Source organism: Antedon mediterranea, chromosome 10 (genome assembly GCF_964355755.1).
Source record: "Antedon mediterranea chromosome 10, ecAntMedi1.1, whole genome shotgun sequence".
NCBI classification, from domain to species: Eukaryota; Metazoa; Echinodermata; class Crinoidea; order Comatulida; family Antedonidae; genus Antedon; species Antedon mediterranea.
In genome coordinates, this window is record NC_092679.1 from 10659469 (window position 1) to 10687219 (window position 27751).

Consider the following 27751-nt stretch of genomic DNA (forward strand, 5'->3'; position numbering starts at 1 on the left):
GATTCGGATCCACTGCACAATACAAATGGAAAAAAGAAAAGGAGTATTAGACCGGGCGCCCGGAAGATTTATTCATGTGAAAAGATACAAAAGGTCTGATAGGTGCATATTAGGGCGAGATGCAATATTCGACATTGCTGCCGGGTCACAGCATGTACATGGGGCCTGTGGGGATCATAACATAGGGGGGTAAAAATGCATTTATTCATGTGAAGCGATACAAGGATAAACTTTTTTGGATATCATTCGCAGTGGGTTACTAATGATTACATCACCAATGACAGCAACTTTATCCTGTACGGGGCGCCAAATAGCAACATTTTAGGGCCACGCCCAAATAGGTTTATTCATGTGAAACGATACAAGGTTTAATCTTTTTTTAATAGCAGCAGTACATATTGGGGAGGAAAAAACACCAATGACAGCAACTTTATCCTGTACATAAGCTCAGACAGCAGCCCTAAAGCTCCGCAGTTTCCCCCTATTCGGCTATATACTCGGCGTGTATGTCGTCTTATGGCGTTCAGCTGAGTTAGAAATACGTGATACGGACTCGGACTGACAATAAATACACAGTAGAATGCTAAAACAATAAAGAGAACAGTTGTTTCCTGTACCAAATCATCAAACATCAAACTCTTAGGAACTCGCCCAAAATGGGTTTATCCATGAAGTATGAATCATTTTTGAACAAATGTTTTTTTTTCACTTTATCCGGTACACAGCAGCTCAAATGCTTGAGGCTCCATTCGTGATCAACAATGTTGATACTACAAACACATTCACGATAACGAGTGACTTTTATTTTATAATTGAAATATATCTTTATTTTGGAATAATAAATGACACCAACAAAAACACTTAAAATAACCAACAGCAGATTTGTATTTTAGGGTAACATTTTGAACAATCAATATTATATCAAAATCATTATTTCGATCAAAATAATATAATTTTAAAAATATTTTTCAGATAAACTAAATAATTACACTCATAATGATCAACACCGGTACCGATTATTGTACATTATTATTATAACTTGATTTAAATATTGTTTTAATTACACACTAGACACTAGTGATATGTCTATATGAAAAAAGGCAACGAAATCTAAATTTGCAACATTTTTTAACATAACATAACAGTAAAGTAAATAATAGTTCGAATTCAACAAAATCACTTAGAGAATTGGTAAGGTATAGATTAGACTATCGATTGCACACAATTACTGTATTTTTAACTCAATTTAAATTTAAGAAAGTAACCGTTTCATGTAAATTAGACTGATAAAAACCAACAAAAAACTTAATTTGCCAACATTTTAAACATCGTTACTAATTGTCCATAATGGATCGACTACTGTATCGATTACTGCACATTGTTTTACTTTAATTGAACTAAAATCAAATTTTTAATTGTTACTGTACTAACATTAGACAGTGATATCTGATAAAAAGCAACATTAATAATACTGGACCAAATTAAATATCGTTACTTATCAACAATGGATCGACTACTGTATCGATTATTGCACATTATTTTACTAACTAACCTAAGAAAGTGATATCTGATCAAACGCAACAAACTGAATCGAATTAAATATCGTTACTTATCCATAATGGATCGACTACTGTATTGATTACTGCACATTATTTTACTATAACTGCCCAAGTCAAATTTAAGATTGTCACTGTACTAACATTAGACAGTGATATCTGATAAAATGCAACATACTCAGGAACAAATTAAATATCGTTACTTATCCATAATGGATCGACTACTGTATCGATTACTGCACATTATTTTACTATAACTGCCCAAGTCAAATTTAAAATTGTTACTGTACTAACATTAGACAGTGATATCTGACAAAATGCAACATACTCAGGACCAAATTAAATATCGTTACTTATCCATAATGGATCGACTACTGTATCGATTATTGCACATTATTTTACTGTAACTGCCGAAGTCAAATTTAAAATTGTTACTGTACCAACATTAGACAGTGATATCTGATAAAAGGCAACATTAATAATACTGGACCAAACTAAATATCGTTACTTATCAACAATGAATCGACTACTGTATTGATTATTGCACATTATTTTTCTCTAACTGAACCCAGGTCGAATATTTTACATGCAGTGTAACTACCGACACAGTGTAAAAGCACAATTGAGCAAAGACATCAAGGTTACTGGCTGTATGCATTAAATAACTGAATATTGTACATTCATCATATTCCATTACTAGCTGAACAGAATACACGATATAATAAAACCAGTAGGGGCTATTGGATTTCTTTTTACATGATTTGTGACAGCGTCATTTATAAATTTGATTATATCACACTGTAATGATACTGGATTCTTCTTGCCAACTATCTATGCATCAAATATTTCAGTATTTATATTTGATATTATACAATATTTACTTCAAAACTGTCAAATGTTTTATGTAAACGATTAAAACTATTAAATCAGCCGTAATGCATAATCTTTTGAGTTTCTCTATTCGTCATCATCACAGTCACATTCACTGTCATCACTCCAAGGTTGGTCATCATCGATTTCAGCTTCAAAATCTATTATTTCAAGTTATTCATCATCACTTTCTTCCAATATTCCTGCATCAGTATCGTCAAGAACTGTGTTTGATTCAGCACTTTGTTCCAAGTGTGGATCACTAGTCAACGTATCTGGTAGAGCATTTCCATCAAACCATTTAGGTACATACCTTCCATCACCATTATCAACCCATCCATAGTTTAGTGGGTGTAGGTTTTGTGTTGGCTGAGGGTATGAGCGTGTCTCCACATAATAGATACATAATTTGCCCTCAACAGATGCTGGGTGAGTGTGATTTCACATGGTGGCAATGACGAACAGTTGATCTTCTTGACTTTCTTCTTTCCAGTTGTCATTTTGCGAAACGATTGGTACCTGGCCTCATTAATGCTGTTCATGCTTTTAAACCTATATATATCTTGCATACATAGGCAGTGACTGCGGGTTTGTCCATCCTGTCACCACAAAGCGATCGCAATGCAGCAACATGTTTCTTGTCCTTCACTAAATATGTAAATGGGATTGACTTGCCTTTGCGGTAAAATGCCGAAGTGAAATCACACCCAGTGAGTGTGTGAAATGCAATGAGCGCCTCACTTAATCCCTCCTGCTTCTCTTCGAGATCTCTAGACACTGCTGACACATTAATCATACGTCGGTTGTTTGCCGACCCATAGTCCATTAGGATAGTACCTTGTCTTTTTACTGCAAGACCTATTAGAACGACGAGGACATCTGTATCCGATGATCGGATCTTTAAGTTCCCGTCAGTTAGATAAGCGTGGAATGCTAGCAGCGTGTCTGCCTCTTCATGGTCCCCTTAGAATGCTGTTGGTTCGTCTACTATTAACTTCCCGACTAAGTTTACCTTGAGTCTGATGCACTTTCCACCATACGATACATATAACGTCTTTCTCCCAACAATCTCTGCATAATGCTGGTTTGTTATCTCACGTAGAATGTACTGGGCAAATGCGTCTTTAAATTCCCCATTTTTTAGCAGCTCCGTACCTTTCTTGTGTTGTTGTTGCACCGCCCCGGTTATTGTGAACGTGGACCGGTATCTTCCGCTCCTCTATTATGCCTTTCAACATCTATTATAGATGGAGTAACATACTTGTCTAGATGTAGATAGACAGAATTTCCAGCAGCTGAGCATACCTTGATCATGATATCTGTAATTATTTTGCCATATGTGGATGAATTGTGTGGCGCCAAAATTTCATGAAGTACAAGTCCACCATCGAAAAGTGTTGCGTCGATCACCGGATCTGGGATGTCATTCTGATTTGATATTTGCGACTCTAAAATCTTGGTAAGCGTTGCCTTCTCTGTTTTTGTCGGAGTACCATCAGTATGTGCGATTGAAAGCGGTATATCAGTGATAGGGAAGCACAGGACCTGGTGTAAATCAATGGTAGTCATTGAAAGTAAATATCCAAATGCGTCACGAACACCCTCAGCAGCTCCAAGATCCTTTTTGTCTTTAGATGGTTTGCTCTTCATGTTTGCAGCAGCAAAATTTTGAACCTTTACACGCTTGACCGTCTTCAATAATCTTGTGTCGTCTGCCACACACTCCTTGTGAAATACATGCCTCAGCTTTGCTCCTTGCTGCAGTGTATCGAGTAGATACGAACGGGTATCCGGATGAACAGACTTCCCTGTGGCAATGTTGACTAATTTGCTTGGTGCTTCAATGGCAAACGGATTACATGTGTTGTGTAGTACGCCTAGTAGATTATTTACATCGCGGTTATCCCGTTCAATCCTCCGCTTACGTAACTGGTTAGCTGGGATTTCACCAGGCTGGATGCCACACATATCCTTCATCTCAGATACGGCCATACTACGTTGAGTAAGACAAACACACCAATGGCGAAATGCGCTAGCCGAATTAGCAAAAGAGGTTATTCCACTTGCCGAAGATGCGGCATCCCTGTTAACCGTTTGCTCTAGGGATATATCGATTGCACTTCTGGAGTATGTCTTTGTGGTTCTTCTGGTCGAGAAAGCACCAGCCTTTAGGATATCCAATGACTCCGGTTTGATGTGCTTTAGCTTTTCTACATACAGTGTCCCCCATCTTGCGTAATTCGGCCTGTTTAAAGCAAAAAACACTTCACCGAAGTATTTCCATGTATAGGTCCACATTATTTGTCTTCACACATCCTGAGTATGTAAAAGTTCATTCATTCAAGTTTTTGTCATAACAATAACATAAATAAATATAACTTTTTAAAAAGTCGTTGTTGTTGTAGTAGCATTTTACTATTATCAGTTCGAGTCCGACAGTTGAACCTACGACGTACGCGCCGAGTGTATAGCCGAATAGGGGGAAACTGCGAACCTTTAGGGCTGCTGTTTGAGCTTATGTACAGGATAAAGTTGCTGTCATTGGTGATGTAATCATTAGTAGCCCACTGCGAATGATATCCAAAAAAGTTTACCCTTTTATCGCTTCACATGAATAAATGCATTCTTACCCCCCTATGTTATGATCCCCACAGGCCCCATGTACAGCCTGTGACCCGGCAGCAATGTCGAATATTGCATCTCGCCCTAATACACACCTAACTACATCATCAAACCTTTTGTATCTTTTCACATAAATAAATCTTCCGGGCGCCCGGTCTATATTTATATGTGTGACTGGTTTCTTGAATAGAATCCATATTTCTCTCATTTTTTGCTTGCCATCATTTTAATATAAATATATATACTGTGCAAAACTATTATGTATAAGTTATTTCTATAAAATGTACAGAGTTTAGTCAGTAAATATGTTTAAATACATTTTTGTTTAAACTTCTCTGAGTAAAGTGTTTTACTTTTCTGCTTGTTTTTGTATTTTTATGAATGTTTTTTTTTATATTTCTTGTGTGGATATTTTCTGATATTTTTGTTGAAATGCTATATTTTATCTTTATGTGCTACTTGGTATAAGAGGATTTACAGGCTCTTGTCATATGAATTTAGTTTCGTTTTGTGTTTCCTGCCACTTCATTGTAGTTGTTGTTGATTGGCAATAAAGAATAACTGTTATATAGTATAGTAAGAGGCTGTCATGATTAAAGCAGTGTAGTAGAGGTGGACTGTCTACAGTTTTTTGGTATTCCTTACAATGTGATAGGTCATATAACATTGGTTGCTGGTGGTATCTACAATATCTAATGTAGGCTACTTGAGGCAAGGGGATCACTAGTCGACCTTAAGGGGGTCTCTACTTTATCTTTAGCAGGATTTGTCAGGACCAAGGGAGTCCATGGGTGGTCTGTATTCTTACAATGTGCCAGATATTGTTTGCTGGTGGTATATCTATCTATCTAAGATAGCTAGTTAGTTTGGGGAGGGGACTGGATGGGGGAGGAGTGTCTCTAGTCAAACATTAGCGGGGTCTGTCAGGACCGAATGTATAAGTGGTCTGTAATATCACATTTGGTATTCCTTCCAAACTGTATAAACGTCTGCCAAATGTGAGTCTATAAAAGAAAATGGAAAATGTGACGCCAAATGTAGGTCTACTTACTTTTGTTTTGGTGATTGATGTGAATGCCATACTAATTGATGATGTATCCTGTAGGCCTCTTTCATTATTAGAAGTAATGAAATCCATCTGCATAACAAACCAATTACCATTAAGTTGTGTAATTCACCTGCTGATAGGTTTATAAATCGTGTAAATGAAAAACAACCACTTCTGCATGATTCAACAGAACCAGGAAAGAGTGAATGATGAATATAATCCACGGAGAAAATGTACAGCTTCTTCAATAAAGTACTATAAAGAAGTATAAAAATATTTAACTGTAAATAGATTATATTACAATATACAAGGTCAGAATTTGATTAATTATTATGGTGTACAGTTCCAATCTTTCATTCTTTTATTTATTTATTTGGTATATATAAAACAATACAAAATGCCGCAAAATCTACAAGCATTGTATACAAAAAAAAAAAAAAAATCATTGAACATCAAAACACATTAATACAATGAGCACTATAATAGGTAACAATAAACACAAAATACCAACTTGCGTATAAAAAGTGTCCATTAAAATACTAACAAGAATTATTTCTTACAAAAACGCTGCTCGAATGTTTGTTAATCATGGTTCTTTCTTCATTAAATGATGTTTATCACATACCAAAAAGTCAGACACTGACAAAATACCAGATTGTAAAGGTCATGTCAGAGGCTCTTACAATTCCACTCCTTTCTACCCAGACACACCTTCCTCACCACCACATGGTGTAAACTCGCCCACCCATAAATAAGTTGTATTCTGTATTATAATTAGGTTCGAAGCATTTTTTCTCTGGTTTCATGATCCAAAGTTAAAATATGACTGGTTACTGCCCATGTGCTGGTTCTGGATCTCAGTTTACACCTCACTCACCATATTCATAAAATAGTGATCAAATTCAACTTACAGGTAGGTCTTTGTTTAATCTTTCTATTAATCATGGTCTTTTTTGATAGTGATGATACCCTGGCCACTAGCCTGGTCAACAAATTATGTTGTGTGTTTTAACTGGTTGATGACATCATTGTTCAAATGCCGTTAAATGAGAAGGTCAACTGTACTACATATTATGATGTATTATATAACACCCAAATAGATTCCTGTCATTTGATTAGACGAATGTCTGGTCAAATGCCCTATCAATCGCTCCACAAAGTGCAGTGAATTCCAATTTTTACCGGATGAAGCTCGGACATATAGTAGATCTATGAGTAGATTTAGTTTTATGAATATCAAGCATTTCAATAATGGTAAACCAACCGAAAACAAGCCAGAATGTCCTTCTAAAACCTTTTTACTCGAATCATTATCATTCCAAGAACCATTGTCTACACTTTCTAGAGGGGGAGCGAGCAAAGCGAGCTCACCCTCTAGTATAAAACAAATAATCAATCTTTATATATTTGTGCTATGGTACAAATAATGAAAGGTCATATTTTCACCTCTTGAAATTATTTATAACACACTCATAAACATTAATTATTTGTATATTATATATAGAATTTGACATTGCCGTAAAACAGACTTGCTGACCCCAGGGTCATAAAAAGCTGGAAAAAGATTCCAACTAATTTGATGTACTGTCCTCTGATCTGGCAAAGTTGGCCATTGTTGGTCACACATTCCATTTAAAAATGCCCCTTTTTTGTTTATTTCTTTTTTTAGTGAACAAAATATGAATTGCAAAATAACATTGATCCATTTTATCATACAAAATTGTAATTGTAAAATCAGTAAAGGTGAAAATGATGATAAAATAAGTAAAATCAGGTTAAAATTACATTAGATTGGGAGAAATGAAGAATCGTTATAAAAAAAACCATTAGTCTCTTGACAGGGTACATATTTGTATAGTGAGAACAATAGAAAGCATATGCTAATCACTTGTACAGTAGATCATGTCTAGCAAAAAGTTTGTTACCTTGAAACTGACCTTTTTTTGTCTGAGTTTATCTGATGTGCATCCCGGTAAATCAGCTTAGGAATACAATATGCTTGTAGATGCATGTACAATGGTGATCTTGTTTCTCTTCTTTCAAATAGTTCTGGGTGATTGCAAACCTTACAATATAAAATGTTTCATAAAATGTTACATAGAAAAATGGAAAGCTAGAATCAATTCAAAATACATTTGAACCAATTGTGGCTGTTTAAATTAATATTTTTAGCATTATAACCTAAATTTCATACATTTTGAAATGATACGATACCTTTCTAAATTGCATAACAAGATTCATGAGGCTGTTAGTAGTTGTCTGAATACTTGAAGAGGATGTCGAACTACTGGTAGACTGTAAGAGGTCTTCAATGGATATCTTTTGTTTCACAGCTTGATAAAGCAGCTTCTGTCTTCGAGACATGTTACAATAAACCAAAATCTCAATCTATTCAATAAAAGTAGTAATTAAAAATACAATTAAATTTCAGTATATCACCGAGCGGTTTAGAATTAATGTTCTTTGCCTGTTGTGTTTATATATAAAAGAGCAAACTCAACAAGTTTGTCCTCTATGCATGCCGCGGGACAACATCCTATCAGTGTGAATTTTGAACTCAACATCAATCTTGCAACGGAGATGGTCATGGTGATATAAAAAGTTCTTCTAATCCGCCAAATAATTACCAGTTTATTTATGGTACAGAATCTTAATTACAATTACGGCTACCTTTTGACGCCTATCATGATTTTGTTTACTCTGGATTTCCTAATTTGTAATCAAAAAGTATGTAATGCATTTTCATTTTACTTTGCAGTGCTTACATCAGTGTGCATGAGGGATAATGTACCTAAAAGTCCAATTGTATTCGGGATTGTCAGGACCAAATGAGTATTTCCAGTTTATCTATCAGTATAGTAACGTAATTGTTATAAAAGGTACATGCCTTAACATTTTGTCCCTATATACTGTAGCTTATGTTAGTTTTCAATTTTTGTCTATCCAATCCAAGTAAACTTTTGTAATGAAAGTCCTACATTTAAATAAGTGTTAATGTATATAAGCCTATAGAGTAATTTTTATAGTTCTTACATAAGCTTCCTAATTACATGTACATGAATACAGTATTAAGATAAAAGCGTCAAATTTAATATCTTATTTGTTTTGTGTATTTGCATTGTATTTCAGTAATAAATGGCTATTACCTGTATGTAAGGAAACATGTTTTTGTACTGTATGACATTAATTTAAATAATATTTAATTAATTATTTATGTAGTTTACTAATACTAATACTAATCAGCACAGAAACTCCTTCCTAGTAAATGCAATCCATGAGTTCAACTGTAGATTTTTAAGATAATGTTTCAGTTTAGTATTTATTTATGTTTGGCCTTTGACAATAAATTTTCTTGTATCTTGTTTAAACATTAGTTTAAACTTTCTTTCAATCATTTGTGTACAAATGAATTTAAAACAAAGAATGAGACTTCAATTATAATTCTTGCATATTATTTTATACATTTGACGTTTTCTCGGCGTGGTTGACATCAGCGGGGCTCACACCCGTTGAAGACGGGTACTAATGCTAGTGTACTATATATTTAAGTCACACCTGAGAGTAGAATATTCTTCTAAAGGACCACCACCTCTCTACTACTGTTAAGCCCAACATTTTTGCACACACACACAAGGGGGCGCGAAAATCGCAAAATTCCCTGCAATGTTGTTTACAGTCGATCAGGCCTGGCCTAGGCTTAGTTAGCCAGCCCTAAATATGGAAAAAATGTAAAATAAAATAGTTACAATAAACTTCTAATATTGTATTCTTTGAAACATTTACGAACCCCGACTATTATTTATATTGTTTGTTTAGGTATAATTAAAACATTAAAATAAATTGCAAACGATCGAAAATGCTAGCTAGGCCCTACTCAGCCTCGCTCAAAACATTGATGAAATTCCTCCTCACAGTGATCGACACACATGGCGCCATGGAAGGATTGGTCGCTAAAATAATGTTCGAATTGGAAATAAAAAGCTTACAAGATTTAATTTTTTATGAAATGTATAGTGTACTTGCTTAACGAATCCTTTGTCCATTAAATCAAACAAATTTTGTGCTTTACAGTATAACATTTTCAGAAAACATATTTTTACACCTCTTGTATTACTGTACATGATGGTGTTCATCGTAGGAGGTATAACTGTCGGACAATTTAATTTGTTGTTGGTTTTAATTTAGGTTTCAAAGTAAATTTAACAACTTTGAAGGTGATTTAAATTTGTGTTAGATAGAAATGTACCGAAGAAATTTAATAAGCTTAGTTTACCAACATAGCTGTACAGTGGTCGAAACATCCTTCATGCTGTCATTCATTGATTCTTCTTACCTCTTTTATTCACTTTGCTGCCTGCCAACACCTATTACAACCTGTTTGAACATTTATATCGTCAACTACAATTCACCCCGAATAAGATAATGACCGACTTTGAATCTGGCATGATATCAACAATTGCGCTAATGATTCCCCGGACGACTATGAAAGGCTGCAACTTTCACTTCACTCAGGCTATTTATTGAATGGTACAGAACTTAGGTTTATCAGTACAGTAGCATACCATCAACAACCTAGAAGTTAAGTGAATATTCCGGTCTCTGATGGCCTTGTCTCTCGTTTCACTTTGTTTGCAACCCCTTTTCGTACACAGTCAACCAAATGCCCACTGCAAATTATCCCGGTGTTCCTGATCTTTTACAGTATTTTAGACGTGATACCTGGTTCAATGGTTTTTTTCCCATCGCTATGTGGAATGTCACGGAGAAGACAGCCGAACAAACAACATTCTGGAAGGTTGGCATAACGCTATAGGAAAATGTCACCCAAATGTCTACAAGTTCATCATGGAAATGAAGGAAGAACAAGCTTCGTATTTAAGATGTTCAATTTATGATTTAATTGTTTTAAATATTTTCCTAATGTAGTATAGTATTTAAGATACTTAATTTAGTATTTTGTTTAGATATTTTTCTTACAAAATTTGTACAAAACAGGAGAGTTAGATGAAACAACCTATAAAGATATCTAAACAAAGGATGGCATTCCGCAAGATTATATGGTTTACCAAAACTAAAACACCAAAAACAAGACCAATCATCTCTTCAATAGGAACATATAACTATAACTTAACAAAGCATTTTAAGCAAATTACCAACCATATATTGTGCCACAGACTCATTTACATTTGTCAAAAAATAAAACATCTGAAATAACAAAACAAGTTTATGGTCTCGATTGACGTACAAAATCTATATACCATTAGACGAGTCGATTAATCTGGCGGTTAACTACATGTCAAGAAATGAGGAATGTAAAAAAACAAATACAATCTTAAGAAATTATTGATGCTTGCAACTTCTGGAACTCATTTCATTTACAATAATGCATATTATCAATAGATCCATGAAGTAAGTATGGGTTCGACACGAGCACCCATATTAGCTGATGGGTCACAATGAGGGAAAATGGCCAAGTGACAAAGATTGCCCAAGATGACATGTTCTGCCTGTTTAACAACGAAGAAGAATTAAACAAATTTCATCGATTCTTTAACTCAAGACACAACAGTATAAACTAAATAATAAATAAATAAAATAAGTTTTCTGGAAATATTTATCACAAGACTCTCTAATGGTAAAAGTGTAACATCAGTATTTAGGAAGAAAACTTACACTGGTCTCAATTTAGGATATTTTAGTTTCTGTCCCATGTTGTATAAAACAAGATTAATCAATACCCTGCTAGATAGATAGATAGACTGCACAAAATTAACTTGGATAGATTTACATAAAGACATAAATAATTTGAAAGATATTTTGCTTTAAAATTTCTACCTGATGAAATTGACAAATCAATTAAAACATTGTTCAATAAAAAGTATATACAAGACATCAATATAAAAAATAACGATGAAAAATATTATTTTAAGCTACTTTTTCTTGAAAATACTTTAGTAGCCACTAGTAATAAAATAACCAAATTATGTAACAACTATTGCAAAAATCTAAATATAAACATAGTATTTAATAAAACTAAAATTGGCAATTTTTTCAGTAATAAAGACCCCATTCCTTTTGATCTTAAATCCAATGTCGTCCATAAATTGAATTGTGGGGGCTGTGATGCCTCTTACATCGGGGAAACTTCCCGACATCTAAAGACAAGGATTCAAGAACATATGGGTAGGGATAAAAATTCACATATATACAAACACATTAACAACAATAGGAATTGCCTAGATCAATGCAGCAAAGAAAATTTCAAAATTATCGATACAGCCACCAATAGTTACAAATTAAAAATAAAAGAAGCCCTACTGATAAAAAGGAATAAACCATCTCTAAACAAACAAAAAACATGGTACAAAATCCATCTGAATATTTAAATACTCACATGTATAAAGGTATATATAACAAAAACGTCTAAGAGCGTATTTCATTGTACTGACGATGTTGTTCACAAACAACAAAATATGTATGCACAAATGTTTTTATTTTGTTATGCTGTCGGAAGTTCGGCAACATTATTCACGATATCACCTTAAACACGGTGTCAATCAAGGACATATGAATGTTGGAAAAGAAAAAATCCGTAACAGCAACAGCTGATATTAACTACTTTTAAAATTGTAAAACGTTCAGCATATTTCCAAAATGTATAATAGAATTATGTTTTTACTGTATTTGATCTACAAACAGGAGGGAAAATTTACTGTACATGCATCAGGGAGACACGTTGCCGGAACACTGGTATGATACATACGATTTTTACAGACAGTACCAAGGCCTAGTAAAAAAAACAAAACAATGATGGTAACCTTATCAGACAATTCATTCTCCACATCCTTCTTTACCCTTCTTAACATGAATGGCTTCAATATCATATGCAGTCTTGACAGTTGATCTAATGATTTAAAAATAATAATATCGTTGACTATAATGTATACGTACGGTAACCAGTAATTTAGAGATAAAAAGAGTAAATAATCATCATAAAATAATTTCATTTCAATAGAATTAATATTTTTAGTGATCTAATTTGAGATCCTGCTTTATTATTTGTAGACAATATCAAAATTCTACTAATGTGATTAGAAATTGATTTTGAGCCTTTTACAAAAATGTGCACAAAATATTTTGTGAGCACACATACAAGTTTTGTTTTTAATTGATATCTTACACACAGTTATGAAAATATGATTGAAAAACACCATTTTGCACACAATGAAATTAAATTGTCAGGAAAGTATGTTACAGGCTGTTGTTTTTACTCATTTATTTCTTGAATTGGATCAACTAAATTGTGTTTATATATATACGTAAAAATTATTTTATACAAATGTCTTTTTCTATGAATTATATTACCCACATGTAATTTGATAGATAATTCTTCACCACATTTCTTTTTTTCAGCATAATGTTTTGTCTTGCATGTGCAATAGCAATAAACTAATTTCTTTGATAATAACATGGAATGCTTTATGTTATTTAACTTTTAAGCTATCAATCAGTGACAAACAACATCCATACCTTCATTAACTCCTGTTTGCTTTTCTGCATGACTTTCAATATCCTTGGAAAACCATTCATTAAATTCATCATGACTATCAAACAATGTTGGCATTATAAAATGAAGCAATGCCCAAAGCTGGGGAAAAATGAAAGTACAGTAAAATTAACTCTCTTGATTCATTTATTTATTTATATACGTGGGAGGCATTACGTGTATATCTATCTAGATGTCTCAATGCCATACTTTTTCCAAAGTTTGTTTTTTGTTTTGCATGCATCCCTACATATAGATATGTGTGTGTGTGGTTTTCGGCTATGAAATTGTATTGAATTGTACTGGACTACCTATTAATGGAGTATCAAAATAATTAGGAATATACTGGGAATGTTTTTAAATATATTGGAAAACTGCCAAGGATTAGGGAGGGGTTGCGAGTGATGGGACAAACATGACTGGAATTTGTACGGTATGGGGTAGTTGGTAACAAAATGGCTACAATTGTACTGAAATGTACCGAAATGTACTGGGAAGTTTTCAAATTACATTAGATTTTTGAACTACATTTTTTTTAATGACCCGAGTGCGGGGCAAAGGCAAGTCATCATCTTATCATCATCTTTCTATACTGTGCAGAACCTTCTTTGAGTATCGTCGCACATGGGTTGGTAACATTTATGTAGCTATAGTCTTCCTAATTTTCCTCCTTTCAACTTTTTCCACAATTTATGTCAACATAAGAGATACAATTTTTTAATCTCTCTAATTATGTTGACTCCACAGCCTCTTGAGGAGCTGTTACTCCGCGCCAGTGGCGTTAATAACTCCAGCGGGAGAGGGTAGATTTCATAAGGCTAATCCATTGATGCATCAGTGATTTCAACCTCCGGTCAACGTCAGCCAATGAAAAGACACGACCGCAATTAGCAATCTATTCGCGCGGTTTTTTTTAATAGCAAAACAATATAGCCTATTCCTCGAGCTAGCCTAGATCAACAGCAACATTCGAATTAAAATGAAACGCGTTACATGGAAAAGTACAGAAGTGGCTGATTTGATTTCATTATGGGGCAGTCCTGAATTTATAGATAAGATAGAAATTAGAAATTGGAAAGCTAGCGCCGGCAACAAGATGGCTGTTTTTAAAGAAATTGCATCTAAACTGCAAAATTCTTCCCGACGAAGTTGGCGTCGGCGACATGATTTCACAAAATTAATTAAAATCATACAAATAATGGCAAAGTCATTGTCCGTGTAATAATTATGTTCGAAATTACTATCTTCTGTAAGGATTTGCAAAAAAATCGGCAAAAAAACCATTCCATTTGAAGGTAACATTGTATTATATTGCTAGGCCTAGCTGTGTTGTATTCGCGCGTGTCACTCTCAGCTCTGTTGTTGTTATTGTGTGTATGTATCCCATCGGCCGTTTCGGTATGACGGAACTTCTGCTTTAAACACAAGACGTTTGAAATGCTAATCGTTGTATCTGAACACCTTGACTTTTAACGCCACGGATTACCGTACACCTTGCGTAGATAACTCCACCGTAACTCCGTGAGTCTGAACATACCCTTAAACCCGGAAATTACTTTGACCGGGAAGAATTGAAATTGAGATGAAAATCTAATGTTGAAATCATAAATTTTGTTAAAAAACTCTTTATAACATCTTCCTAAGATAGAAATATGGAACAATAGCGTCGATGTGAACACTAATGTTATCAAATCTACGTTTCGCGGTACATCTCAGATAGATAAGGTAGGTATCCAAGGCGGAGATTTGTACCGAAGTTTTTGCATTGTGCTCGCCTATGTCAGAATTAACCATAATTTATATAAAGATGCACTGTTAAACTATATACTTTTAACTTTAATATATAAACATTTTAAGGAAGAAAGTTAAAGTTAAGTTTGTTATTTCGGCCTAAATATCATAATTTGCTTGATTGTCGAAATTAATTTTGTTAAATTTAATATGCAATTAATGATGACTTAATCAACTTTTTTTCTCTTAATTTCATAATAAATCATACATATGATTGATACATTCACTTTAAGAAAATTAAATGCAAAATAAGTGTTACCGAGCATTCTGACGATCTCATTAATTTTAAAATTTAGCATATTTTCACCATTTTGTTAAATTACACATGCGTAGCCTGGCACTTTTGACATGCTTCTATAACACAATTTCGAGTTGAAAAGTGATGATGATATTATTAAAGAAAGGTTGTAACAAAAATTTTTTTATAATTGCCTGAAACGTACTTTAATTGCATCAAAAATAAATTTGAAAATTTTAAGCGTGTGTATGCATGCGTTATACTGTATGTGCTACACACACAATTTATTGCCATATGATGAAATATGACTTAGCTAGATGAAACTGATATCAAGATAATTGACGGACAAAAATAGAGCTAAGGAAAGAATAAATAAATAAAGATTCTGACAGAATCAATAAGGTTATGCTTGATAATGCATAACCTAATAAAATAAAATAGTAGAAAACATCATATCCAGCAATGCAGTTAATTTAAACAAATACAAACTAGTGGGGTTCCTTAGCTCTAAAAAAGGGAAAATTCACAACTTTTAAGATTTGAGGCCATTTAAAATTTGACCATTGACCTCAGATAAAGTAACTAACTCGTAAAACGTACTTAGAAACACGAAAAAAATGGCAAAAGATGCAGAAGTACTACTTTCTATTCATGTTTAATAGAAACTTATGAATTTAACTCAATACCTTCAAAATGGAAAAAGGTGCACTAATATGATATTTACTGTGTGTTAACCTTTAGTATTGGTGACTTAATTAACATCATCACTACAGTAATTATGTAAAAAGGGAAATCATTCCATTTAATTATTATGCTGTTTGTATCTTAAATTTAAAAATAATTGTAATGCAACCTTCTCACAAAGATTTACTTTAAAGGCAAATGCAGTCGCAGACTCCTCCAACAACCAACCCACTCCACAAAAAAAACCTTACTTACTTTAAGGATACCAGTATAATGTTTTTCAGAGGATTAAAAATAGCTCCTTGTCAAGTAGACTGGGGTTACCTTTTATTACACACATTGTATAATGTAGCCTACAAAGTTATTTGCAAAGATAAGAATTACGTTCCTACAAATTTGAACTCTACACTCTCTATAGGATTAATTAAAATATAAAAATAAAAAAACATTAGCGGCCTTGGTAAATTCACCTAATAATAATTATTTTTAAAAATATGAGAACACTACGCCTCCAGATTGCTTGAAATTGCACTCGTAATCAATATTACAGCAAATACATATAAAACATTATGGGGTTTTGCATTGAAAATAAGGGGGACAATCCCAAAAAAATATATGTGGGGGTGGGAGAAGCTAAGTCTGTGTGAGTGAATAATCAGAACAATGTTTAAATGGACTTTAACAGATGGACTTGGAATGTTTAGGCAATTGATTAGAACATTGGCCCAAACACAACCAGCTTGATGATAGGCAGACCGGGAAGAGTGAAATAGGGTTTAATGTTGTTCAGGGCTTCTTTAGTTGGTGGTATGTTTTTATATGATTGCTGATTTTTGGAGAAAAGATTAGCATCAAACAAATGAAATGATTCCCCTCAGAATTCTGATACGCTCAAGACTGAGAAAGGACAATACGGTATTGTTTTTTTTATTTTATTTTTTTTAAATTTTTTATTCAATCGAAACCAACAGCGATAATTACCGCCACTAACAGGTTTGATGTGATGGACTTTGACCAGATTGAAGTAGTACTTCTGCATCCTTTGCCATTATTTTCATGTTTCTAGGAAGTGCGGTTTATGAGTTTTGAGGTATCGGACATTATCTGAGGTCAAAGGTCAAATGGCCAAAAAACTTAAAAGTTGCAAATTTTTTATACAAGTTGTCTACCAAGTTTTATGCTTCTTACCAAATTGGAATTATTTTGGGTCTAAGGAGCCCCACTATGTGGGGAAAAATTATAAAATCATGTTATAAGTTGATTGTTTGTGATAAAACATTATAAATCTTGAATTTACCTCTGCCATACTATTTTGAATTGGAGTGCCTGTGAGAAGTAGACGATTTCGGCAGTTGAAGGAAAGTAATATTTTCCACCTCACACTGAAATAATTTAATGGTAAATTATATGATGATGATAGGGTAAAAACATTTTATATTTAATTGGAAATATGAATAATTTTATGTGTGTTTAATTCATCAACATAAGTGGTAGCGACAGGCCATTTGAGTCTTTTCATGCCTATGATCACTTTCTCATGACTTAACTTCCAAAATTATTAGGTATTTTGACTTCTGTTCATGTCAAGAGCGATAGTGAATGTAGTTTACCATGTATATTTATCTTTATCAACTCATTCTTCAGAGCAGTCAGACAAAATGTCTTGTAAAGAATGTTCATGAAATGATGTAGTTCAAACCCTAAAATTTTCCTTTTAAAAAAAGATCCATCTTTTAAGAGAACACTTAAAAATAATTTTTTCTTAAAAGGAAAATCCTTGAATATTTATTGACTTTAATAAAATACTCAGTATTTAAGGAAAAATGTTCTTTACTTTTACCTGGTACTACTCTTGATGGCCTGTGCTTCATCCAATATCATATACTGCCATTTAATACGTTGAAAATATTTTACATCCTGAACTACTAATTGATAACTTGTAATCAAGATATGAAATTCAGAATCCTCAGTGTGAAACTGTTTTTGGCTCCAAAACTTCCTCAAAACACGTCTGTCATGTTGGTTACCCCAGTATGGCAGAGCCTAGGAATAAGATAATAATAATGACATTATTTTTTATATATTATATACACATTTATCTATTTTATTCAACCTACTTTACCTTCAGGCGTGGAGAAAACCTTGCACACTCCTGTTGCCAGTTGTGAAGAGTAGATGCTGGTGCAATGATAAGAAAAGGGCCCCATATACCTTGATTCTGAAATTAAAATCAATAGAACATATTTGAATTAGCTAAAAGTGTGGGATATGTGTCACTCAACAAGGCTGGGCAGGAATCTATTTAGATGTTTTTATAATACAAATAATGAATGTTTATTCGTGGAATGGTACAAATAATGTCATTCGGTGAATGAGGAAAGGTTATATTTTAACTCAGCTTCGCCTCGTTGAAATAGAACCATTCATCATTCACCTCATGTCATTGTTTGTACCATTCCACTCTTAAACACTCATCATTTGCATACTATGTTGCTTAGTAGAAATAGGAAAGCTGTAAAATCAGATAAAATACTAGATTTGAACTCATCACAACGAGTTTGGGTTATCATTAGTGTTAACACACAATGTGTAACATGAAATATGCACAATGTATGTGTATCTGTAAATATGTTGATATCGCTGAATTGTGTCTAGTTTGTGTCATATAGTATATGTAGTAGTAGTACACTGTAGTGGCAGGCCTTCTCAGGCGTAGCTGAAGGGGTAGAATTCGTCGATCCAAGGTGGGTTATTATAATAGCATTGTTCTCTTTTGATAGCTGGTAACAATGGTGTATATTTAACACCCTTCCAATGGAGGCATAGCAAAACAAAGCCCTGTAGTATCGCAATCCAAAAACAATACCTCTCAGTGGTATCATGTGGAATTGCGATAAAAAAACAATACCTTTCGAGGGAGAGTGTGCGATAAAAACGCAATACTTCATAGGTTTGTGATAAAAAAACAATGCCGTAATTAATAGCTGTACTATAGTTTATGAATGGATGAGTTATTATTATTATTATTATTTATTTCCTTTATTGCATCAAGTAAACAGTGATGAAGTTGACATAAATATTTTAAAAAATTTATCAATTATCAAAGTTACTAAAACCTATCATAGTCCACAAATCAGTCTTTCAATGGCCATCATAGTATATCCAGTAACACAAACCAAAAGGGGTTCACAATTTGCTTATCATAACTCAGTTCCTGATCATTCACCAATCATTGAAAACTCTGTGGAAAGTAATGAAGTGTTTTGTGCGTTGTGTCCTGACTTTGGGGAGGGTGAACGATCTAACGCGTCGGAGCTTATGGTTGTGTGAATACAAGCACACTGTAAGTGAATAAATGGCTAAATAATTATATTTACTAAAGGGTGAGCTCGCTTCACTCGCTCCCCCTCTAGGAAGTGTAGACGATGGTTCTCGGAATGATAATGACTTGGGTAAAAAGGACGTTCTCTTTGTACGTTTTCTGTCGGTTACCATAATTGAAAGTGCTTGACATTCGAAAAACTAAACCTACTCTGTTTCACATTGTCTTAGATGATTTTAAAGTATAGTTTTTATTGTTTGGTATGGCCCTTGGTGAGGAGGCAGAGTTCATTTGAGGGAGGTGCTTATTCGAGGGATATGTTTATGGCTATCAGGATTTCACTCGATTTTCAACAAAATGTCTTATCAGATCTCCCTATGTAATTTTATATTACTATTCCCCACAATATATTTCGATGCTTTATGGCGTATATTTAATTTGATCTTTATTAATTTGCAGTATTAATACTGTACCTTCACACACGCGGTCCAATTCGAAAATAAAAAAAAATCTTAAATGGCTATAGCCACTAACGGCCAACTTAGTTGAAACCAGGTAGTTGCAAGGTGAACTCATGAACTCATCGTGAACCTGGAAATTACTTTGACCACATACAATTGAAATTGAGTTAAAAATCTACCGATGAAATCAGAAATGTTGTTTTAAATATCTTCTTAAGATAGAAATATGGAATATATAATATATATTTATTGTAATAGTGAAAACCAATGTTATCAACTTTACATTTCGCGGTACATCTGAGATAGATTAGGTAGGTATTCAAGGCAAAGATTTGTCCTGAAGTTTTTCCATTGTGCTCGCCTATGTCAGAATTAACCATAATTTATATATAGATTATCAAACATTGATCAAAATAAATTCCATCAGACAAATTAATGAAAACTTACCTCAGCAAGATGAGTAACAAATGCAATGCTCTGTACAGTTTTACCCAGACCCATTTCATCAGCTAGAATACCATTAATTCCACAGTCATAAAGGTTGGCTAGCCAGTTCATACCCTTCAATTGGTAAGATTTCAATTGGCCATTGAACATTTTAGGCTGAGGCATCTCATTGTTACTAAGCAAGAAAGGATTAGCCAGATCAACTACAAAAAAGAAACGATAATTTTTTTTGCATTAATGGTGTTCAAAATTGGTTACTTTTATCAGCTTGAAGATTCATTTTCTTTCAGGATCGCATTTAAATTGAACACATACATGAAACTGCAAAAGAGATTTTTTTTTAAACACACTCTATATAGTACTGCAACCCCTCTTAAATATTTTCTTATTTTTTTAAATTAGTCTATGGGTACACAGTCTGAATAATAAACAGTAACATTGACTAGTCTAGACAGCAGTTTAACTTATATATTGGTAAAACGATTAGCATTTTATCACACACCGCGTTTCATAGTATACTACTTAACAATAGAAATGTCCAAGAATTACAGAAATCTACATTCAATCATTTTTTCCCTTTTTAATATAGCATGGATAAAAGAGAAGTATGCTTCAGCTCAAATGGCATCATAATCAGTTAAGAAGGGAAAACAATTTTTGTTAGTGTTCTGGATATTATTGAACTTACATCTTTGAGGAATATCAGCATCAAAAATTGCAGTTTTCTCCTCATGTTTCTTGAAAGCATTCTGAGCATTGTTTAGGGCAAGATCTTTAGCTTCACTGGAATCTAGATGAAAATAAAACAATTGTCAATTCGACAAAACAACCATCAGTTCATTTCATATAAAAACATAAATTACTGTATAAACAAAGTCTCAAAGTTGCTTTGTTAATTGATAAGCTTTCTTTACACAAATCAGCAGGTTTTGATACGATAACTACAGTGAGCATTTGAGATTTGCTAGTCCTTGTGTAGGTGTTAATAATCAGTATACTTTTTACATCTATGTAGACAGGCAAAGAGACTTGGTTAGATAAGCAAGATTCAATATCTGACTATGTAAGTGTTTAGTGGTTACCTGAAATCAAAGTAAATGGGAGCCTGCCGGGTACTGCTTGAAGGACCATGAAAGGCGCTTAAAAAATGGTACCAGATAGACGTGAGAGATACTGTACAGTACAGCTATTAATGACTGCTTCGTTCCCACGAGTAACCTTTTATTACGTTCCCACACTCTCACATGCGATAGCATAGGAAGGTATTGTTTTTGATCGCGATACTACGAGAGGCTTTATTTTGCTATGCCTCCTATGGAATGGGAATATACACCATTGTTACCAGCTATCAAAAGAGAACAATGCCAATATAATAACCCACCGTGGATCAACGAATTTTACCCCTTCAGCTACGCCTGAGTAGGCTTGCCTAGCTACAGGCCTTGACTAGGCCCAGAGCCCAGCGATTTTTTATATTAAATATTGATAAAAATTTCCATTTCGTCGTACAGGAGTTTCTCTAGAAAAATTGATTTAAATCAATATAATCCATGTTAAAATATCACAAAATAATACTACAAACAATTGCGTAAAAAGTAATTCTAAATATGGTACTAAATGAACGAATCAGTCAACACCACTAAAATAATATATTCGTTGAATAAAATTCAATAACCCATGACCCACATTATAGTGCACCGACGGGGAGCGAAAAAAACATGTGGAACATTGGTGGTTAAGTATGTTGATACAAATTGGAAGAAAAAAAGTTGGCCCACTTCACTGAAGTTCACTGGCCATACGAGTGCCGTAGGCCTAGTGTGAAAAATTCTATTTTGCTAATAATACGTCGTCGAATTTAAAACATAGTGACACGATGTTTAATTTGAAATTTTTATTGCATTTAAGGCAACATTTGGATGCATTTTATAGGTTTTATTTACGGAAGGCCTAATCTAGTAATACTGCTTGCTAGATTGGTACTCTGTACACACTCAAAAGTGTAGGGTGCGTGGTACTTTGTTTTTTTTTTTAAACATTAATTGCTAGACTCTGGGCCTAGCTAGCTAGCCTAAATCAAAATATGAGTATTTTCAATCATTGTTCCCCTTGATTCATTGATAACAATGTTGTTTGTAACACAAAACAATAGATGCAGGGCAAACAATGCCTCTCGTAGGATTGTAATAAAAAACAATGCAGTTCGTAGGATCGCGATCAAAAACAATACCTCGTAGCCACACATAGCCACAAAGCTGGAACGTGGGTTACGTTGTAGTAAATTTTAGCTGTACTGTAATTTAACAACAATGAGATGCCCATTGACATCCTCATCCAAAGACAGACAGACATTTTATCCACTGCAATACGGAGGGCCTAAAAAATGGGGATAGCATAGATGAGAGAGATACCACTCACAAATAATGCCAAATGAACAGGTGAGTTCATACAATACCATGACACCCGCAAGAATGAAATAAGCCCACACTTTTTATTTGTCAAAATTGGAATACATTTTAAGAAAATTTGGAGCTTTATCGATTCTCGTTCAACGTCAAATAACTGACGAATATGCATATGATATTAAAAGATTCGAAAGATTTCTCTCTCTATGTTTTGAAGTAAGTAAAGTAGTGAGTTTTACAAGATCATTATCAAAGTTTAATGTAATTTATTATTAGAAAAAAAGGCAAAATAAATTAAATAAAATAAAAAAGCCTAAAGTGTATAGGTGTCATGAAGATTAGTTATTCTAGAGATGTGGTTATCCAGAGGGTGTTGTGGTTCCAGAGGGGTTGTCCTAGGGGGCATAGAAGTTGTACTAAAGGGTAGTTGTCTGGGTGGTAGTTGTTCTAGAGGGTATTTGTCCTAGAGGGTAGTAGTCCTAGGGGGTAGTTGTCCTAGAGGGTACTTGTCCAAGGGGGTAGTTGTCCTAGGGGGTTAGTTGTCCTAGGGGGGTAGTTGTCCGGATATGCTACATGGGGCAGTTGTCCTAAGGGGTAATTGTCGTAGTGGGTAGCTAGAGGATAGTTGTCCTAGGGGGTAATTGTCCTAGGAGGTAGTTGTCCTAGGGGGTTGTTGTCCTAAGAGGGTAGTTGCCCCGGGGGTAGTTGTCCTAGAAGGGTGTTTGTACTGGGGTAAATGTCCAGATGGTAGTTGTCCTAGAACCGGTATCTACAATATTTAAGATAGCCTGGTACCTATAGTTCATATAACCAAATGTCTCTGGGCTGCCAGTTTAATACCCATCTTCCTAGTAAACTGTGTCAAGTTATCTTGGTACCAATTATTAACACTTTCACTGCCAAAAATGGAAATCTCCATCTTTAGAAAAACACCACCAGACTGCCAAAGACAGACATTTTCGTTCATACCTTTTTATTGTAGAATTGGTTAGAGTAAGTATCTATGTACCTACTGTAAAAATGTCAACACTTAATTCAATTTGTACCGCACATATTTTACAATTTTATTGTGACCTATTCTCGTTAATCCCAGCTACTAGCGCGTGTGTGTACAGCAAACATGCTTACTACAGATGAAGCAATTGCAGAAATATTTGCCGATTCCATCTCTGAAAATTACTATTTTCTAGAGGGTGAGCTCGCTGCCCCTCTAGAAAGTGTAGACGATGGTTCTCGGAATGATAATGACTCGGGTAAAAAGGTTTTAGAAGGACATTCTCCTGGTACATTTTCTGTTGTTTACCATTATTGAAAGTGCTTGACATTCGAAAAACTAAACCTACTCTGTTTCACAGTGTCTTAAATGTTTAACAATCATCATAAAGTATAGTGTCTATTGTTTTGTAGGGCCCTTATAGGGCAGATGTGAGGAGGTGGAGTTTATTCGAGGGATATGTTTATTTTTTCATTTTTAATAATATGGTAACTTATCCTAACGGGACACAGATAGCCCACAGTTATTCCTGCTAGCTTACTCAATAAAACTCAGCTATCAAGATTTCACTCAATTTTAAACAAAAGGTCATATCATCAGATCTCCCTATGTAATTTTATAATACTATTCCCAGCAATATACTCCGATGCTTTATGGCGTATATTTAATTTTATCTTTATTAATTTGCAGTATAATTTTTATTTTTTAACTACTGTACCTTCACACGCGCGGTCTGATTCGAAAGTAAAACAAAAACTATTAAAATGGCTATAGCCACTAACGGCCAACTTAGTTGAAACCAGGAAGTTGTAAGGTGAACCTGTAAATGGTGAACTCATCGTGAACCCGGAAATTACTTGGACCGTGTACAATTGAAATTGAATTGAAAATCTACTGATGAAATCAGAAATTTGGTGTTAAAACCCTTTATAATATCTTCCGAAGATAGAAATATGGAACAATATCGTAATAGTGGAAACTAATGTTATAAAATCTACGTTTCGCGGTCATGTGAGATAGATAAGGTAGGTAAACAAGGCGGAGATTTGTCCCGAAGTTTTTTCCATTGTGCTCGCCTATGTCAGAATTAACCATAATTTATATATAGATTATCCACAGATGGTGTTAGTATACTTATATCAAAGTTTGATTTATAAAATGTAATAAATTACGTAAGATTTATGTATGTTTAAAGAAAAGAAAAATTCCAGGCCTAGGGACGCTAGCTTAGGCCGAGTACGAGTGTAAACCCCTATTATCTAGCCTTTGTATTTTTAAATTTTAGAATATTATTTCAATAAAATATTTGGTATTCTTGGAAAGCTTACAGTATTTGTATGTCTTTATTTTGATGTATAGTACATGTCTATCTGATAAAAAACACCTCCACTGTGAGCTTTGAAAAACAGATGTATTTAGCAAAGTGTCTGGCGGTGATCTTCCTTAAGCGAGTGGCTGGCAGTGAAAGTGTTAAAAAGTCTAAATCTTGTAATATTATGTAGTAAAGACAATATTAGACCCATTGCACTTGCTTGTATAATTTTTTTCATGTTAAAGTGAACAAGGCTTCCTTCCAATAATAGTGTGAAAATAAATATAATTTGTATTACCATCAAGGAGTAAAGCAAAGACTTTTTTTTAAACAAAAATTTATTTATATGTATTAATTGTAACAAAAACTAATTTTAAAGGCATATAACCCAAACATGTAATGTAATATAATAAAAGATCAAAGAGGCAAAAAAAATGTGATACCAAAACACGCTTTTAAATTTGTACATTACCATAATCATCTGCTTCTACATCTACAAGTACACCTCCATCAACCTGCACCTCTCTCATTGGATTATTTTCTTCCAATTTACTTAGGATTTCTTTACGATGTCTATCGGTTTCTCCAGTCAATTTGCGACTCATGAAATGTGCATAAAGTTCAGTTTGTGTAATCAAAAAATTTAACTTTCTCTGCTGTCGCTTTGCCTGTATAATAAATAGAATTGTTTTTTTTAAACATATCTTTCTGATCTGGAAAAGCCTTACTATTGTCAGAAAAATGTTTAAATTATATGATTTGCAATGTTGTTTTATTTGTTACTTGTTACATTTTATACAATTTTATACACACAGAGTTTAAATGTTTGCAATGAAATTCTTGTTGTACTAGTTTACGACCAAATAGTACACTATACTACAAAAAATCATCGAAAACAAACCTTTACTAAAAGGCAAGATACACATTCTGTAGCAATAGGGTTTTTTTGGACATCACTATCCTATAAGCCAGGATGTGTGTGCGAGAGTACAGAAGAATAATTTATAGGTGAAACCAGTATTTTAAAGAAGAACTGTTTATTTTAAGAAGATGAATACATTTATATATGTTTTACAGAAGAAAGCAACCGTCTCAAGTCAAATCTACACACTATGATACTGAAAATAAAAAATACCAACCTCTCTTATTTCATCATCTAACTTGCGTTGTTCAATTGCTTGTTTTTCAGCTTTTCTTCTGTGTTCCTTTTCAACACGATCAAAGTGTTTCCAGTAAGACATCATTTCACGTGTCAATCGTCTTGCTTTTGGAACAGTCTCCTTGCATATACGCTGTGATTGTACCGCTGAACGTCTCATCTCCTTTTGACAAAGTTGCACAAGTTTTTTTGCATTGGTTATGTTATTAGAACGGAAAGATGATCGATGTTTATATGCCTATAAGGAGAAAATTGTAAGTAATTCAAGATTATAGTATAAAAATACGAATTTTTCATAAACATACAATGATTTTAAATATATTTTAATAAAACTATAAAAGTTTTATTAGCATTCTTTGTATACTTTGTTCCCTCTAGGTATCCATTTATTTATTTAATTACTAAATAAGGAGATGTTAAAGAAAATGGTTACATAGTTTTGTAATCCCTGTTTACATATTCGTCAGAATGTAGTCCATGAATATTTTTTTTATAAAGGACCAAAGGCGGAAATATTGCATTTGACGAAATAAAAGTAGATGGAAATGTGATTATTGACCTATGTATGACTTCAATGTTTGAATTAATTCTATAAGTTCTCTTGTAGATGTTTCTAGCTTAGTTAAGCTTAGTTTTGTAGGCCTAGCTGGTAATGAGTGGTAACATACAAACATCGTACACTTGCTATATCGTTGCTGAATTAATTGTATTGCTTTTTTTGCAGAATCCATTATTACAAATTGAGGAAGACCTGGTATTTTTATTTGTTTACCCTTTCACATAATCGGTTGAAGTGGGTGCATCACATCACAATATGAAAATATCAATCCGCGAGGGATGCATTTTAAGATTTATAGCGGGCCGCTAAAATTAGTAGAAAAATATATTTTTTCACACCTTTAAATAAAAACAAAAACAACTATGTAAGAAAAAATAAGCTTTGTTAATGAAAATGTGTTATAGATAATATGTATAAAAAGAGGAAACTATGTAATCAATGTGGTTAAATGATAATGTATGTATAAACAAAATAATATATGGAAATAGTTTTTTTTTTTTAAAGAAAATAAGTAAAAAAAAAAAAAAAAGTGGAATGAATCCACATAAGAGAAGAAAGTAAAAAAGTTAAATGAAAATTTAAGAAGTTATAGATGCAAAAAAGGATCTGCTGGTTTTGTAAACATTAAAGAACAAAAATATTAATATTAATGTTAAAGGATGAGAACAATATTATGTTAACAGTAAACATGTAGTAAGTAATGAGTATAACAGAGAATATGCATTGTTAAATGAAAA

General features: G+C 33.5%; 1 protein-coding gene across 1 annotated transcript in view; it reads right to left on the minus strand.

The window, feature by feature from the left end:
• LOC140060354 (chromatin-remodeling ATPase INO80-like) overlaps positions 1-27751 on the minus strand; it is a 128439-nt gene that overhangs the window by 73630 nt on the left and 27058 nt on the right. The window contains exons 8-19 of the mRNA XM_072106525.1: positions 26436-26693; positions 25769-25964; positions 21274-21375; positions 20586-20788; positions 18478-18573; positions 18196-18398; positions 17653-17737; positions 13627-13744; positions 12915-13000; positions 8311-8484; positions 8034-8161; positions 6100-6351 (exon numbers count right to left, since the gene is read on the minus strand). Coding sequence (XP_071962626.1) covers positions 6100-6351; positions 8034-8161; positions 8311-8484; positions 12915-13000; positions 13627-13744; positions 17653-17737; positions 18196-18398; positions 18478-18573; positions 20586-20788; positions 21274-21375; positions 25769-25964; positions 26436-26693 — 1901 coding nt within the window. The remainder of the gene's footprint in view (positions 1-6099; positions 6352-8033; positions 8162-8310; positions 8485-12914; positions 13001-13626; positions 13745-17652; positions 17738-18195; positions 18399-18477; positions 18574-20585; positions 20789-21273; positions 21376-25768; positions 25965-26435; positions 26694-27751) is intronic.